At 35.3% G+C, this 17,852-nt stretch overlaps 4 protein-coding genes and 1 pseudogene across 4 annotated transcripts; all 5 read left to right on the forward strand.

Annotated features, from left to right (window-relative positions):
* The first annotated feature begins 1,165 nt into the window (after nucleotides 1–1,165).
* Nucleotides 1,166–1,579, forward strand: LOC120216315. The gene has a single exon (XM_039213777.1). The coding sequence runs from the start codon at nucleotides 1,166–1,168 to the stop codon at nucleotides 1,577–1,579; it is 414 nt and encodes a 137-aa protein (XP_039069708.1).
* A 485-nt stretch (nucleotides 1,580–2,064) lies between these two features.
* On the forward strand, nucleotides 2,065–3,183 carry LOC120216456. The gene is made up of 2 exons (XM_039213879.1): nucleotides 2,065–2,856; nucleotides 2,891–3,183. Exons 1-2 carry the CDS (start codon nucleotides 2,218–2,220, stop codon nucleotides 3,167–3,169), a joined length of 918 nt encoding a protein of 305 aa, XP_039069810.1. The 5' UTR covers nucleotides 2,065–2,217; the 3' UTR covers nucleotides 3,170–3,183.
* On the forward strand, nucleotides 3,183–3,622 carry LOC120216455. The gene is made up of 2 exons (XM_039213878.1): nucleotides 3,183–3,358; nucleotides 3,389–3,622. Exons 1-2 carry the CDS (start codon nucleotides 3,190–3,192, stop codon nucleotides 3,589–3,591), a joined length of 372 nt encoding a protein of 123 aa, XP_039069809.1. The 5' UTR covers nucleotides 3,183–3,189; the 3' UTR covers nucleotides 3,592–3,622.
* A 2,471-nt stretch (nucleotides 3,623–6,093) lies between these two features.
* Nucleotides 6,094–8,851, forward strand: LOC120216457 (oligopeptide transporter 4-like). The gene is made up of 5 exons (XM_039213880.1): nucleotides 6,094–6,795; nucleotides 6,896–7,474; nucleotides 7,565–7,817; nucleotides 7,911–8,093; nucleotides 8,187–8,851. The coding sequence occupies exons 1-5, from the start codon at nucleotides 6,173–6,175 to the stop codon at nucleotides 8,811–8,813; spliced, it is 2,265 nt and encodes a 754-aa protein (XP_039069811.1). The 5' UTR covers nucleotides 6,094–6,172; the 3' UTR covers nucleotides 8,814–8,851.
* Nucleotides 8,852–9,276: 425 nt separating this feature from the next.
* On the forward strand, nucleotides 9,277–17,004 carry LOC120216316 (annotated as a pseudogene).
* The last annotated feature ends 848 nt before the right edge of the window (nucleotides 17,005–17,852 follow it).

The following is a 17,852-nucleotide window of genomic DNA, read 5'->3' on the forward strand; positions in this document are numbered from 1 at the left end:
TAACACTCTCCTTGCTCAGGATCTTGTTAGGGGCTATAGTAGAAAGAACATATCCCCTAGGTGTGCTATGAAGTTGGATTTACAAAAGGCTTTTGATTCACTTAACTGGGACGTCATAGCTGTTGTGCTCACTGTTTTAGGCCTTCCTGGAAAATTTATTGGCTAGATCTGTGCTTGTTTTACTAAGCCTAGTTATTCGATTGTAATAAATGATAGCCTAGTTGGCTATTATAGGGGTGCTCGAGGTGTTAGGCAAGGTGATCCTCTTTCACCCTATCTTTTTGTCTTTGCCATGAATGTGTTATCTAGTCTTTTGAACTTGGTTGCTCTCAAGAGGATCTTCAATTTTCATCCCAAGTGTAAAAAGATTGGTTTAATCCATCTCTGTTTCGCAGATGATCTTCTCATCTTTTACAAACCCTCAATTAATTCTATTAACGGTGTCCAAGTTGTGCTGGACATTTTTTATTCTATATCGGGGTTGAAGTTTAACGTGAGCAAATGTGAGATTTTTGTATCTGGGTTATTTGATGCTCACTGTAAGAATATTAGTGAGATCACATGATTCAAATTAGGTAATCTCTCTGTTCGATACTTAGGAATTCCTTTGGTGACCAAGAAACTCATAAAGAGGGACTATCTTAGTCTCATCGATAAAATCATAGCGAGGCTGAATCTGTGGGTTAAGAAACACTTGAGTTTTGCTGGTAGGTTGCAGTTGGTGTGTGTTGTCTTGTTTAGCTTAACTAATTACTAGTGCAAACAAGTTATACTACCTCTTGGGGTAATCAAGAAAGTCGAGCAATTGTGCTCTCGGTTCTTCTGGAAATGAGTTGATATGCCTGCCAAGGGAGCTCAGGTGAGCTGGAGGCAGATCTGTTTACTGAAGTCTGAAGGGGGCCTTGGTGTTATTGATATCCTTGGCTGGAACAGGGCTTGCTCTGTGAAATTGATTAGGAACTTATAGGTAGAGGAGGGCTCCTTATGGGTGGCTTGGACTCGATCCTATGTAATAAAAAATTTAGACTTTTGGCATATGAGCCCACCTACGAATGCAAGGTGGTGTTTTAAAAAGTTATTGAAAATGAGGCCTACTGTCTGTCACTTCTTTGTTGATTGAGGCAGTGAACTCAGCACGAGACAGATTTGGGAGGACATACGCACTATGGCCCCTAAGGTTGTTTGGCATCACCTGGTTTGGTTTCCCGGGCGTATTCCTAAGCACAATATAATCTTGTGGATGACTATCTTGGATAGACTCCCTACCTGGGTGAGGCTGCTGCGGATGGGAATAATCATGGAAAATGTTAAGTGCCTCTTTTGTGATATGGTGCCGGAGACTAGGAGCCATAGTTTCTTCGAATGTGATTATGCTAAAAATATTTGGAAGGCTATTCTTTTACTTTGTGGTGTTAACCGCAGAGTAAGTCACTGGGATGGTGAGCTAGCATGGGCTACGCACTGCTTTAAGGGCAAATCCCTCATTGCAAGAGTGTTTAAGCTTGCGTTGACGAGTTACTTGTATGTCATCTGGAGAGAAAGAAACACAGGTTGTTTGGAGGAATGGCTAGACCGATGAATGCTATATTGGAGGACATTAGAGGTGATATTTGGATCCGGTTGGGTGGCTGGCCTATTAACAGAATTGACTCAATAAATGTTACCCTCTGTGATAATTGGGGTATATCGTGAGTTGTGGGCTTCTTACTTCACTGTTTCCATGTTGTCTTTTGCTTGGTTCGGGGGTAGATTATTTTGCTGTTAACAGGGGGTTGTGGTTCTAATGTGTTTATTTTACTGTGATAAAGGTTGTTGTTGTTTTTGTAAGGACTTGGTATTCTTGTAACAGATTTCTGCTTTCTTAGATAATGAAATTAGATTATCCAAAACTTTAATTTAAAAATATTAAATATTGAATTTCATAAAAAATAAATATCTGATTACATTAAAAAAATCAAAATCACAAATCAAATCACAAATAAATATTAAAATTAAGTACTAAAAATTATAATTACCCTCTCATTAAAACTTTATGATAGGAGAAAAACATTTGTTGTCACGTTTCTTAATTATTTATTTCCAATCCAACCAGTTCCAGCTGGGCCCACTGCGTCCACATTGTTCTTTAAGTCATAATCAAACTTCAATTCTCCGCCGTTTTTCATCTTTTAAAGGAACCATAAGAATAAACCCCTCAAACCTCACAAAATTAATCCCATGGAAATCTTTCCCTACTCTTCTTATCCAGAATCCGACGATTCTTCGCCTCACTATCGAGAAATGGAATGCGAAAACCAGTCATGGGACGACCCGCCGTTGATGAACGCTACGAGTAATTCTAATAAAAAGGTTATGTGCAGTTATGGGGGCAAAATCCAGCCGCGTTCACACGATAACCAGCTCGCTTACGTTGGTGGAGATACGAAGATCCTGGCCGTTGATCACAACATAAAGTTTTCTGCTATAATGGCCAAGTTATCTTCTCTCCACGGTGGGGATTGTGAGGTATATTTCAAGTATCGGCTTCCCGGTGAAAATCTCGACGCTTTGATTTCCGTTACAAATGATGAAGATCTGGAGCATATGATGGTGGAATATGGTCGGACGCATCGTGTCTCCGCCAAACCGGCCCGGTTGAGGCTGTTTTTATTCCCGTTGAACCCACCGTTAGTGGCGCCAGGATTTGAAGGGAGTGAACTGAAGTCTGAGCGGCAATGGTTTGTTGACGCCTTGAATTCGGGTCAGATTCAAAATCTTGATGCCACTTTGCCTCCAGCTGCTGCGGTGCCGGTGACGAATCTTGATTTCCTCTTCGGTTTGGATAAGGTGAAGGTGCCGGATTTTTTACCTCCTCCGGTTGCGGCGGCTCCACAGGAGGTTGTTGTGACAGTGGGATCGGACTGCGGATTCGGAGGACCGACATGTAATTGCGGACCCGATGATGTTTCCAGCGGAGATCCAGAGACAGATCCAGGAGTTACAGAGGATGCATATTGCTGCAACTCAAGAACAAGGCATTTTGCAGAGAAAAGTTGATGAATCAAACGCTAAAGCTTTCAGCACTCAAGATTATTCTAAAACGTCAGATAAAATCACCACTTCACCGGCACCGATATCAGCTCCGTTGCAAATTTTGATTCAAACGGCATATTTAACCAACGCTGCTTAACGGCAACTGCAGCCGCTGCCATGGGAAACCAACAGGTTTACCTAATTCCAGCTTCCGCAGCCGGTGTTTATCAGCAGCCTCCAAAGATACGACAGGTGATCATACCAGCCGGTCAACCTTACTACGGCGTACCACATGTTGTTCAAGATGTTTACCGAGAGCAACCGGTTTACAATGCGGTGCCAGCCTCAAAGGTTGGTGCTTACGCTGAGGGAATCCCAGTTACGCAATCGAAGGGCGGGGTTCCTGATTCAGGGTATGTACAGGTGGCTTATGATGGGGCTGGAAGACAGGTGTATTACACGGCGCCGCCATATCAGGTGGTGCCGTTGATGACACTAGTGGGTGGTGTTCCGGCGTTAAATCAAGATGGTAAGGTTGCGTTGAAATCTAAGGTTCTTCCCCCAACTTCTTCTTTGTGAAATGAATAGCAAATTGATAGTATTGTTTTGTTTGTCGAGTAATAACTATAATATAGTATTTTGCATAGTACATTTTTATAGGTTTTGGTCAATTGTTCGATTTCTTATGGAACTTTTCAACAATTTAATTTAATCTTTTGAATGGTGTTAACTTTGACAGTGTTCGATGTGTGTAAGAAAAAATAGATTTTTTCGAAATGGCTGTAAATCAAGTTGTTGATTTCTTTCACGTAAGCCTTTTTCAGGTTATATTGAATTCTTAAACCTTGCTGAAAGTAGACGAAGAAAATAATTTTCTGTAGAATGATAGTGACGCCGCCGCTGTCCTTCTCCCTATTATTCGTTGTTCTGTTTGCGAAAATTATAGGTTATGTGATTGTAGCGGGAAATCATATGGTTGAGAATTGAAGATTGGTTCAGTCCAAGGTATTAATCTACCTCATTAATACCCGGCTTATAGAGTAATGCAAGGCTACAGCTTTCCCATGCAGATCTTCCATGGAGGGCTCCACAGCTGTCATGAAATACTCGAATATATGTTAAAGGAGAAAGAAATACTTTTTCGTTTTTATTAAAGTTTCATATAATAATAATAATAATGATAATAACTTTATCATATTTTCATTTACCCAAATCCACACATTATATGGTTTTTACTATAAAACTCGAATATATCTTTACTATCATGTTGATCAAAACATAATTAACATATTTTTTTTATATAAAATCTGAAAATTGTATATACTAAAACTCACATAATTTTATATAGTAACAAATGATATTATTTTTTCGTCTATCTTAAATTCACATTATATTTTTGTATAATAAAATTTGAATCAACCATTATTATTTTAGGTTAAATTCTGACATTAATTTATGTATAATGCATAAGTTATATATTTATTAATTACACTAATTTATCGATTTTAGTTTTTAAAATTTTAAAACTTTAGTATGTTTTTTACAGAAACTGCTAAATTTATTAAAAATATAAAATATCTAAATTACAAATGAAAGTTTACAACTATAATAATAAATTAAACAAATAATAAAGATATTTTCCTAAACACGAAAAACTAGCCACTTAAGATCACAGGACTATATAAGGAAAATGTTTAAAAACCTAACTAAATAAATTCGGATAAAAGGTAGATACAAATAGATCTGATTGTATCGACAACGAACCACAAAAAGGGGGCGAAGCTACTGAAATGCCAACGAAAAATCGCAAATCACAATTGAGCGATGCGAAAATACTATCCACGAACTCAAATTATGTATCTAAATCCAATTAGAGGGTCCAAAGCAAGGAAGATCAGCACGATGACAAATAAAACATCGTTTTGATAAGTCATGGTTATGCCAAATATAACCCTGAAAAAAGAATAAACGAAAATAACAATCAAACGACAAAAAACGTACCATAAAGATAGAGAAAAATATGCAATTAGGGTAAAAAAACGTGCCATAAAGACATAATTATTAAAATAAAAAATAAAGATACACTATGATAAAGTAAAGGAAAAACAATTAAATATTAGCAGTCGACGATCAGCACCAAGACTAATGTCGCTACCAATCACAAAGATGAAGAAAAGAAAAATCAACGACGACCAAGAAAAAAAAGAGAAAAATAGGACAAACCCTAAGTTTAACATATAAATAATTAAATTAAATTACAATGGCTTAAAACGATGAAATTGAATAGTATAAAATCAATTAATAACTTATACATAATATAAGACAAACAATAAAAATTAACTTAATAGATCTAACAATTAAGATTCGATAATAACTAAAATTTTAAAAATACAAAGACTGAATTTATCAAATTTAGATATGTGGATTAAATTTATAATTTACCCCATTATAAGTATAAACAAAACAAAAAAAATTGTTACAATTATTCAGAAAAATACATTAAAAAACTCATATATTATATTTTCCTTGAGATAAACGCAGGCTGAAACAATTTAATTTTTTTTAATTTTTAATTAGTCCATGCCCGAAGCAATTGGAATCTACGGAGTTTCAGAATCTAGCCGTTTTTCCCATTATATGAACCCTAGCTGGCTGTATTACAACTTACAACGTAATGAACAATTAAGTGATGGCTCCCATAATTATAATTAATACTAAATACTAGGTAACAATAACAATTAGTCAGACACTTTGGGCAACCATGACCTCTCCTTTTGTTTCGTTTATTTCCAAATTGATGTTACTGTCCTATTTTCAACCCATTAATTTGTAATTTTTCCAATCAATCTTATCGAATTAAACAACTTCAACAACCACATAGAAATCATCGATCGAAAGAGTTGACCTTACAATTATGTATTTTTCTTTTCGTCATTTTTAATAAACGATTTGTGTTTTTTTCCACAAACGAGTTTTGATTTGAAAAATATAATTATAATTAAAATAAACACAATGAAAGTGAACATTTGCCGGGGACAACTAAAGGCGTAGTGGACAATAAAAGGTGACATTGATGTGCTAAACAAGAAGCAAGTCATATTGCAGCTTAACACTCTTTCATCTGTTTCCCTTCTCTCTTTGGTTTTGATCACTGCTCACAATGGGAGCCATGGAAATTGAAGCAAAACAGAAAATAGATGAGAAAGCGATCAAAGAGGAGGATTTAGTTGATGAAAGCGAGCTGTCCCCGATAGAAGAAGTTCGTTTAACAGTACCCAACACCGATGATCCTTCACTCCCAGTATGGACTTTCCGCATGTGGTTCTTGGGTCTCTTCTCTTGCACCCTTCTTTCCTTCCTGAACCAGTTTTTCGGCTACCGAACCGAGCCGCTCGTCATCACCCAAATCACCGTCCAGGTGGCGACTCTCCCCATCGGACAGTTTATGGCTTCGGCTCTTCCTACGACCAAGTTTCGTATACCCGGGTTTAGTTCGAGGGAGTTCTCGCTTAACCCCGGACCGTTTAACATGAAGGAGCACGTTTTGATCACGATATTTGCTAATGCTGGGAGTGCTTTCGGGAACGGCACTGTTTATGCTGTTGGTATTGTTACCATTATCAAGGCGTTTTATGGAAGGAGCATCTCTTTCTTCGCTAGTTGGCTTCTTATCATCACTACACAGGTTATGGGATATGGATGGGCGGGGCTACTGAGGAAGTTTGTTGTCGAGCCGGCGCATATGTGGTGGCCCTCTACCCTCGTTCAAGTTTCTCTCTTCAGGTAATTGCTGTGGTCTTCAGTAAAATACTTTTGTTTAGCGAAAACATTCACCAATGTTGTACACTTGTGATGAATTTTACTGCTGATCATGATATTCCAGGACTTTGCACGAAAAAGAAGAAAATAGCGATGGCAAGCGCCGCATATCACGAGTGAAATTCTTTGTGATTGCATTAGTGTGTAGCTTCTGCTGGTATATTTTCCCAGGTTACTTCTTCCTAACGTTGCAAAGCATCTCTTGGGTGTGCTTGGCCTTCCCCCATTCAGTGACCGCTCACCAAATAGGCTCCGGCATGAACGGTCTGGGCATAGGGGCCTTCACGCTTGACTGGACGACGGTTTCCTCTTTCTTGTTTAGCCCACTTGTTTCCCCTTTCTTCGCCATTGTAAACGTCTTCATAGGCTATGCCTTGATAATATACTTTGTGATGCCAGTTTCTTACTGGGGGCTTAACCTATTCAACGCGAAAACTTTTCCCATATATTCATCGGACTTGTTCACCGCTCAAGGTCAGTCTTATAACATTTCAAAGATCGTTAACGACAAGTTCGAGCTTGACGTGCAAGAGTATGATAAGATAGGGAGGGTCCATTTGAGTACTTTCTTCGCTATCACCTATGGATTTGGGTTCGCTACTATTGCTTCCACGGTAACACATGTGGCCTTGTTCTACGGAAGGTAAGAATTGTTTTGTTATTTCAAAAGGAAACTTCATTGTTACTTTTGATATCCATCCTTAATGGGGGGGGGAAACCACGTTGATTACAGGGAGATCTATAGTCGATATCGAGCTTCTTCTAGGGAAAAGGCTGATGTTCACACAAAGTTAATGAGAACCTATAAGGACATACCTTCATGGTGGTTTTATTTGCTTCTTGCTGTCTCCATTCTTGTCGGTTTTGCACTCTTCATCTTCCTTAAAAAGGACGTCCAAATGCCTTGGTGGGGGCTGATATTTGCTGCTGCACTTGCTTTCTTTTTCACTTTGCCTATCAGCATAATAACTGCCACGACAAATCAAGTAAATTTAAGATCACTGTTTTTCTCATCAACAAGGATAATGTTCTTAAACATTTTCACTCAATTGATGATTGTTTATGCTATTTACCTGCAGACACCAGGGCTTAATATCATTACAGAATATATAATGGGAGTAATATTGCCTGGACAACCAATAACCAATGTGTGTTTCAAGACCTATGGGTACATGAGCATGGCTCAGGCAGTGTCTTTTCTTAGTGATTTCAAGCTTGGTCATTACATGAAAATCCCTCCGAGATCAATGTTCCTGGTTCAGGTATTTTAGTTTACTTCTATAGATTAATTTCTCTGCATTTACTTCCATAATTCTCTTACATTATTTCATTTCATTGTTGTACTTGCATATCAGTTCATCGGAACTATGCTAGCTGGAACAGTAAACCTTGGAGTGGCCTGGTGGCTTCTAACATCTATCGAGAACATATGCCATCGAAATCTTCTCCCAGCAAATAGTCCTTGGACATGCCCCAACGACAGGGTCTTCTTCGACGCATCTGTTATCTGGGGTTTGGTTGGACCGAAAAAGATTTTCGGATCGCAAGGGTTGTATTCATCACTTAACTGGTTCTTCCTAGGAGGGCTTTTGGGACCCGTTGTAGTATGGCTCTTGCACAAGGCATTCCCAAATCAGACATGGATCCCCCTTATCAATCTACCAGTGCTTTTAGGCGCAACCGGCTACATGCCACCGGCAACGACGGTGAACTATTCTTCCTGGATTATTGTTGGAACTATCTTCAACTTCTTCGTATTCAGGTATCGAAAGCAATGGTGGCAGAGATATAACTATATCCTATCAGCAGCTTTGGATGCAGGGGTAGCGTTCATGACAGTGCTGCTTTACTTTGCACTGGGGATTGAGAATAAGAGTTTGAACTGGTGGGGTGCCAGTCCTGATATTTTCCCCGAGCATTGTGATCTAGCATATTGCCCCACCGCAAAGGGGATCTCGGTTGATGGGTGCCCAACATTTTAAGCTTCACGTTTAATATTGTAATATGTTGAAGTCTGCTACCTTTTTCTGAAGTCTCAGCAAGTAAATGAATAAAAAACAGACATTTAATGTATTTTAAAAAAGTATGTTATTATTGATGTTTAAAAATTTTATCTTTTAATATCATTATGTTTTACAAATCTTATTATTTTTTTAAACTAAAAGCTGAATGAATATTAATACAAACCAGTTTGTTGGAAGTATAAATCCAAGAATCAAGAAAACTTCCACATGCAATTCTTAAGGATTTTCTCTATAGCTTGTTTATCGCTCGTTAATGCATTATTCAAGGGATGGGAGTTCAAGTAAAAGAATCCCATAGAATCTGTGAAACAAATTTATACGTGAGAATCACCTTCAGAGATCCCCCACGGTTAAGAAAATCACCCGTTTTTAATCTTATCCCTCTAGCGAACACCCCCCAAAAAAGCCACCCACACTCTCGATGTCGACTCTCGAGATAGAATCAGCCAGCGTCGACGACGGCGATGTCTTTCAGGCTGCCGACCAAGATGATGTTTCCCCCATCGAAGAAGTTCGTCTAACTGTTTCTAGCGACGATGACACTACGCTCCCTGTTTGGACATTCCGAATGTGGTTCATCGGAGTCCTCTCGTGTGTTCTCCTTTCGTTCCTCAACACCTTCTTCAGTTACCGGTCGGAGCCACTCCAGGTTACCATGATATCCATATAGGTTGCGTCACTCACCGTTGGAAAATTCATGGCTAAAGTGCTACCGACCACCAAGTTTAAGATCCCCGTTGGGAACCTGGAGTTTACGCTTAACCCTGGCCCGTTTAACGTCAAAGAACACGTGTTGATCTCTATCTTTGCCGATGCTGGGGCGGGGTTTGGTGGCGGCACGGCTTATGCTATCAGCATCGTGAATATTATTCGGGCTTTTTATCATAGAAAGATCAGTTTCTTGGCTAGTTGGATTCTAGTCATCACCACGCAGTTTACAATTCCCACTAGATCGAAATTAATTGGTTATTGAAACTCTTTTGTTAAAAATAGTAACACTATGGGCAGGAGTTGGGGTATGGATGGGCGGGGATTATGAGGAAGTTCGTGGTGTAACCTGCGGCAATGTGGTGGCCAAATAACCTGGTTCAAGTTTCTCTTTTCAGGTGAAGCGAACAGTCGAACGGTGTCGTTTTATGCTTGTTGTATGCCTCTTGATCAGAGTGAACTACTATTAAGTTTTGGAGTTTTAACCTTTCAGGCTGTTCAATTTAATAGCGTTCTAGTGTTCATCCTGTCATGCAGGCTATCCATTTCTGGCTGTTTGTCATCGAATGGCACCACTTTCGATCTTTCATTGCATCAATAGAAATTATAGATTTTTTTATTGAAGTTTTTTAAAACTTCTGAATATTGCTTATATGTTGCTCTTTAATGCTCGAAGGAAATGAAAAAGTCACAATCTACCAAATAATCTTGATACATAAATTGTACAGGGAAATGTATGAGAATGACGGCAGTCGCATGTCTCGAGGGAAATTCTTCTTGATCGCACTTGCTTGCAGTTTCTTCTGGTATGTATTTCCAGGCTACTTGTTCCAGACACTGTCAACCATTTCTTGGGTCTGCTGGGCATTTCCCAAGTCAGTAACAGCCCATCAAATCGGATCGGGAATGCTCGGGGTCGGCATTGGATCCTTTGCACTCGACTGGTCTGTCATCGCATCCTACCTCGGCAGCCCTCTGGTCTCCCCATTCTTCGCACTTATCAATATCTTTGTAGGCTTTGCGTTATCCAATGTACCTAAGGCTGTAAAAAGTTGATCCGATTCGTAAAACTGATTGAAACCGACCTGAGTTAAAACTGTTTTTGACCTATATTGTGGCGATTCGAAACCGACTCGAGTCGGAACTGGTGTTGACCTGAACCCGATTTGAACCTGTAAATTATGGATCCGAACCCGACCTGAACCCGAATTGAACCGAAAATATGATACCTGAACCCGAACTGCATCTGACTAATATGAACCTGAACCCGAGATTGACCTGGTAAATAACTGGTATTACCCGACCTGTTTCAACCTGACCTGTTTTTAACCTGACATGTAAATAATCCGACTTGTTAATGATCTGATCTGATATTTACCTGACTTATATATTACCATAGATAAAATTATAAGATTTTAATAAAATTATAAGTTTTTTAACTTATGATTTAATTAAAATATTAATATGATTACTTTTTAAATGTTATAATAAAATATTTATTATGATAATTATATTAATAAATAGACCTATTATATTGGCCCCTTCATTAATTGGACCATACATGTGGCATCCATGTGCAAGAAATCCCTTTTACTACCTTATTTGATTATTTTGGCTTTGCATTAATTGATTATGTGTCCACAGCTATAACTAATTAATTATTCAAGTTTTATAAAGTTTTTCTTTCCCTAAAAATTGTTCAAAGATATAGTATTAATATAAATACAAAAAATATAAGATCAAATATAATTAACATTTAATGATATAAAATTATCGTAAACTTTTAAAATCAAAGTTGCATATATTTTTAAAAAAAATTAAAGAAATGCTTTGAGCCCATATGCTGGGACAATGTAATTTTAATTTTTTAAATTTATTTATCTTTATATTTGGACTTTATTAATTAATTATGAAAATCAGACTTGTAATCAACAAGGTATGTAGCACAGGCAATGAGGAGTGGAAGATGGGAAATTTCATACTTAGAAAAAGAAAATTCCATTTCCAGAGTGGTGTCTTAGCCCATGATTTTTGTGCTGTTTTTGCTGATTCCATAACTTTGTTCATCTCTTCTTGTGTACAAGCTGTTTCACCACCACAGTTAAGTAAAACAAAACAGAAGCATGCATATATATATATATATATATAGCAAAATACAGTTGTTTTACAAGTTTAGCTGGTTCAACCTTGAACCTTGTACTGGGTTTTCCTGGTCATTGGGTTGATAATTGCAACACTTTTTCCAGAAGAAGACTTCTTCCATTCTCCATCAGCATAATATTTGTAAACATCTCCCTCCAATACGTCTGCAAACACTCCAGTCCCTGCCATCGTGAAAAAAAGCTCACTTGCCCAACAAAGAAAACACTCCAGAGATGCAATTCCGGAATCAGTGATAGCACACCCGGAGACATCAAGGTCATTGAGCAATTGACAGTTATCTGCAATCGCACCCAAACTAGCATCGCTGATCTTACAACCATAAAGATTAAGCATTTCTAAAGTTCAACCATGCAAATCAGCCATGATACAGACAACTTTGTCACTCAAATTTTCAAAATGATGCAAAAACCCATAAAGGAAATAGAAACAAAAGCCTAGGTTGAGGGTGAATGAGATTACCATTTGACAAAAACACTTCCATCTTTGGCACAGACAAGAGAGGCTGTAGGAGCGTCGGTTGAAGCAGCGTCGACTCTCTTCCTAGGCTTTGGTGGATTAAATTTAGATCCGCCTATCATCTTCTTTGTTCTTCACTATAACACTGAGAAAACAATGAAAAAGAGAAGGTTCCTTCTTGGGAGAGGAAATGAATCGTTGGAGCGATGGGTTGTTTGGAGAGAGGGAAACAATTAATAGCAGAAGAAAAAGAAAAATAGGAGGGAAATGATAATTCTGGTTTGGTTATCTGGCGTCACCGCCTTATATAGGTTGTTTGGAGAGAGGGAAACAATTAAGATCAAAAGAAAAATAAAAATAGGAGGGAAATGACAATTCTGGTTTGGTTATTTGGCGCTACCGTCTTATATAATTTATATTAATAAAGTATTTATAATTAATATTAAAATAATTATATATTATAATTAATATAAAAATAATTATATATTATAATTAATATTAATTTAATTAATATTAACTTATATTAATATAATATAGTTTATAATTTGTAATTAATATTAATATAAAATATAGTCTATAAAATTAATATTAATATAAACTATATGTTATAAATTATATAGTATAGTTTATAAACTATAATTCATATAATTAATATTAATATAGTATAGTTTATAAACTATATACTATATTAATATAAATTATAGTTAAGATAATTAACATTAATATAAATTATATAGTACATTAATATAAACTATAGTTTATAAATTATATACTATAGGTTATAAAGTATAAACTATATAGTACACTAATATAAACTATTGTTTATAAACTATAAGTTACATATATAGTTTATATAAAATATAAATAGATTGTATGTATACATATACTATAGGTTATATATATATAGTTTATATATAGTATACATAGTTTATACATACATGTACTATAAGTTACATATATAGTTTACATGTATACATATACTATATGTTACATATATTAACTATTGTTTATGCATAATGTTTAGGGTTTAGAGTTTATGGGTTAGGGTTTAGGGTTTATATTTTAATATTTAGGATTTAGGATTTAGGGTTTATATATACTATTTAGGGTTTAGGGATTTAAGATTTCTATAAACTATATATTTTATTACTTTATATAATTTATGCATAGTGTTTCTATAAACTATATAAATAATTTACTTTATACCTATAGTTTATATACACTATACATAGTTTATACATACATGTACTATAAGTTACATGTATAGTTTACATGTATACATATACTATAGGTTACATATATTAACTATTGTTTATATACTATAGGTTAATGTTACATATATAATTTATATAAACTATTGTTTATATAAAGTTATAAACTATATATATGAATTATCAACTATCTATACATATATAGTGTATAAAGTTTAGGGTTTAGCGTTTAGCGTTTCTATAAATTATATACTTTATTACTTTATATAGTTTATGCATAGTGTTTATATATATATATATATATATATATATATATATATATATATATATATATATATATATAACATATATGATATATATTAATAATTTATATTATATTTATAATATAAATATATATTATATATATATATATATATATATATATATATAATTAAAAGTAATTAGAATGTATACATGATTAAATTGCATCGAATTGAAAATTGAAGAAGATATTTACAATTAAACCATGACTAAAATGAAAGAAATAAAAAAAATCAAATACAAGTGCAAAATGATGATTGTTTGGAGGAGCATGAGCCTAATTAACCCAAATATTTTGTTTGACACTATCATTAGCGGCAACTTCCCAAAATTTTCTATCTCTAAATTTTCCAATTTCCCTCTTAATTCCCAATTTCTCTATATTCTCAAAATTTCTCAATTTCCCTCTAAATTCCTAAATAAAATCAAAAAATTTCACACAAAAAATATTTCTTTTAAAAAGTTTTCTCCCACCACTCACTTTGAATAATATATATATATATATATATATATATAAATTAATATAAATTATAATTTATAAACTATATACTTTTTATAGTTTATACATATATAGTTCACATAAACATAATTATATATATAGCTTATAATAATTATATAGTTTATAATATAAATATAGTTTATATATAAATTTATATTATATATATATTATTTTTTTCAATTTTTTAAATGAATGCAATTTATTATATTTTTCATTATTTTTTCACATTTTGCATTTATTTCGATTTATTTTTTTTTGTGTTTTTTAATTTATTTCAATTTTACGTATTTTACTTTTATATGTATTCAATTTAGTCCTTAAATTTATATTTGCATATTCCATTGTTAGTTGTTATTTATTTATATTTTTAACTGACCCATAATTTTTAAATGTGTTTAATTTAGTCTTTTTTATATTAATTTAAACTTCACATTTTAAATTTATTTCGATTTAGTCCCTTACCTATGTGTTGTTTAATTTATATTTTAAGATTTTATTTGTAATTTACATTTCTTCAATTTTGTCATTAATTTTATTTCTTTACAAAATTGATCAATGAATATTTATTTTTCTCTTATTTTACTTGAAATCATATACAATTACAACTTCCAATTCAACAATCACGAAATATGACAAAATAATTAATCTAAAAAAATAAAACGACCGACTGAACTCAATTCGTATCCGATAAACATCTGACCTGAATTTTATCTGTCATGATGTGACCCGATCTGAATGAGATCCGACTGAAGTCAACCCGAACCTGAATTAACCTGGGTCTTATCTGCTTCAGACCTGAATTGTTTTACCTGAACTGACATCGATCGAACTGAAAATGACCCGATCTGAACCCGATCTGGATTGTCAAATCAACCTGAAAATAACCTGAACTGATTTGACCTGACCTGAACTCGATCTGGATCTAGTGTCAAATCAACCTGAATTGACATGTACCCGATTTGACCCGACCGGCCAAGATCCGACTGAAACCTGACCGATTACCTGATTTACAGCCTAAATGTACGTGGTGCTTCCAATTTCCTACTGGGGATTAAATCTTTACAATGCTCGCACCTTCCCAATTTTCTCCTCGCATTTCTAAAATAACAAAGGAGAACTATACAATGTATCGGGCATCGTGAATCCAAATTTTGAAATCGAAATGCCAGCTTATGAGAAGCAGGGACGTGTAAACCTGAGCATTCTTAATCTCACTTATGGTATTGCTTTGCCGCCGTTATAGCCACTCTTTCACATGTGGCTGTTTTCAACGGAAAGTGAGTAATCCAAGAGCTTCTCATTTATTGTTTATACCTAGTTTTGGGTGTCTTTTGGTCTCAAGTTTGTGATCTTTGACCCAAAATTTGTGTTGAATGTTTCGAACAGGGAGATATATGCTCAACTAAGAGCTTCTTTCAAGGGAAAAGAAGATCCATACAAGGTTAATGAAGTATAAGAACATACCAAACTGGGGTTTTTACCTATTGCTTGTCGACATTGGTGATCTCTCTCGCATTATCAATCCAAATGCCTTGGTGGGGACTCCTCTTTGCAGCTGCTCTTGCTTTAGCTTTCAATCTTCCTGTCAGCATCATAAATGCCACTACAAATCAGGTAGAAAGCTTGCACTTTTTTTATATATGTACCCTGCTCTTATCGTTGGCTTCTTTTTTTAGTACGTGTCCGGTATCCATGTCCGACACTATTCCATCATGAGTACACTGATATAATCTGATATAATCCCTTCAAAGCTTTCAAATACATGGAAAAAAATCTTTAGAGCTAACGAATGATTTGCCCGAATACCATTTATTTTGGTAGTCGTTTGCTGATTTTGCCTCTTTTTGTTGCTAGTCACCAGGACTTAATGAGTACATCATGGGTTACGTGTTACCAGGAAACCAATAGCCAATATTTGCTTTAAAACTACGGATATAAGCATGACACAGGCAGTTTCCTTTCTAAATGATTTCAAGCTCCGCCATTATATAAAGATTCCCCCAAGATCGATGTTGTAGTCCAGGTATGTCCAAAGTAGAAAGTGAATGCTCAAGTAAATAAAAAGACAGAGATTGAAAAATAATCGAGTATAGCAGTAATAAATGCTGATGACAATTTAAACGATATAAGAATATAACATGATAATAAAGGACTACTCTATATGCTGATTCCTTCTCCAATTTGTGTTCTGCTGAAAGGGTATAGGAACTGTGATAGCTGGACAGTGAATCTTGCAGTGGAATGCTGGCTGCTGACTACAGTTAGAACATATGCCAGGATTACCTACTTCCTCCCGACAGTCCATGGACATGTCCCTCTGACAGAGTATTCGATGCATTGGTTATATGGGGTCTGGTTGACCGAAAACGATCTTGGTCCTTTGGGGAACTACTCTGCTCAACTGGTTCTTCCTTGGAGGGGCCTTGGGATCTATCGTGGTATGGCTATTCCACACAGCTTTCCCTGACCAGAAATGGATCCCACTTATCAATCTTCCGGTGCTCTTGGGCGCGACAGCTGTAATGCCACCAACTACATCATTGAACTTCAACTGCTATCTTATAATTGGATTCATCTTCAATTACTATGTTTTTTAAATACCGAAAAGGGTGGTGGCAGAGATACAACTAGTTCTGTCTGCAACTCTTGATGCTGATTGGCTTTCATGGGAGTGCTCATATATTTCACTTTGACATTGCAAGAAATTAGTATATCTTGGTGAGGAAGTGAGGGTGAGCACTGCGATCTCGCTTCGTGTCCGACTTCCAAAGGCATAGTCGTCGATGGTTGTCCAGTCTATTATCATATTTAGCTTCCACATCAGACATCTTAGGCTTCAAGAACTCTACCTTTGATGATAAGGCGAATATGTTATTGTTTCAATACATTATATTTATATATTGATTTTTTCTCTGGCTTATAGAAGAGCTTACAAATTATTTCCTTCAGCTGTGTACCAATAATGCAACACATGAAACAAACATCGCTCTTCGTTCTTAGAATAAAATTAAAACAAAAAAGGTAAAAAAAACATATATTATCAATATACGTGTTAGAAAAATGAAGTATTCTAAACTAAAAGATATTTATCATCCCTTACATTTGAATATTAATACGATAATTATATCTTATTAGATTGGCATAGATATTACTGGAACATGTGTTCGTCTTCTCAGTTTGGCTCGATGACAAATTTTGGAAGTATTCAGTTCAACTCAGATCTAGATCGTATTCAGTACTAGGATTTGGACTTTGTTCGACAAATCAACCACGAAGACCAAATTGAATGGAATGGAAGTACAACATGTATCTGAAATTCAGGAACGTTTAAATTCGTCTGGAAAATCCCGAAGTAACTGGATTGGACTTGAATGTTAAATGAGCTAAGTAACCTCAATGACTGAGGATTAAGTAAGAGATTGGAATAAGTTTTGAAAACTCGGATGAACTTATATGATGTATTATCCCTATGGATTATGAACCACAAATCAAGTACGTCAGCATTTCATGGTATAGTTGAAACATGGAAATAAAATAAAGACCATTAGAATATTTGCTTGTCCTTAAGATCTATTCAGTGATGACTCAGATGATTTTTGTGGATAAGAATATTTGGTATTAAAGAGTAAATACCCTGAAAGGTTAATGAATTGACAAGTT

This window comes from Hibiscus syriacus, unplaced genomic scaffold (genome assembly GCF_006381635.1).
Source record: "Hibiscus syriacus cultivar Baekdansim isolate YM2019G1 unplaced genomic scaffold, ASM638163v2 tig00110160_pilon, whole genome shotgun sequence".
Taxonomy (NCBI): Eukaryota; Viridiplantae; Streptophyta; class Magnoliopsida; order Malvales; family Malvaceae; genus Hibiscus; species Hibiscus syriacus.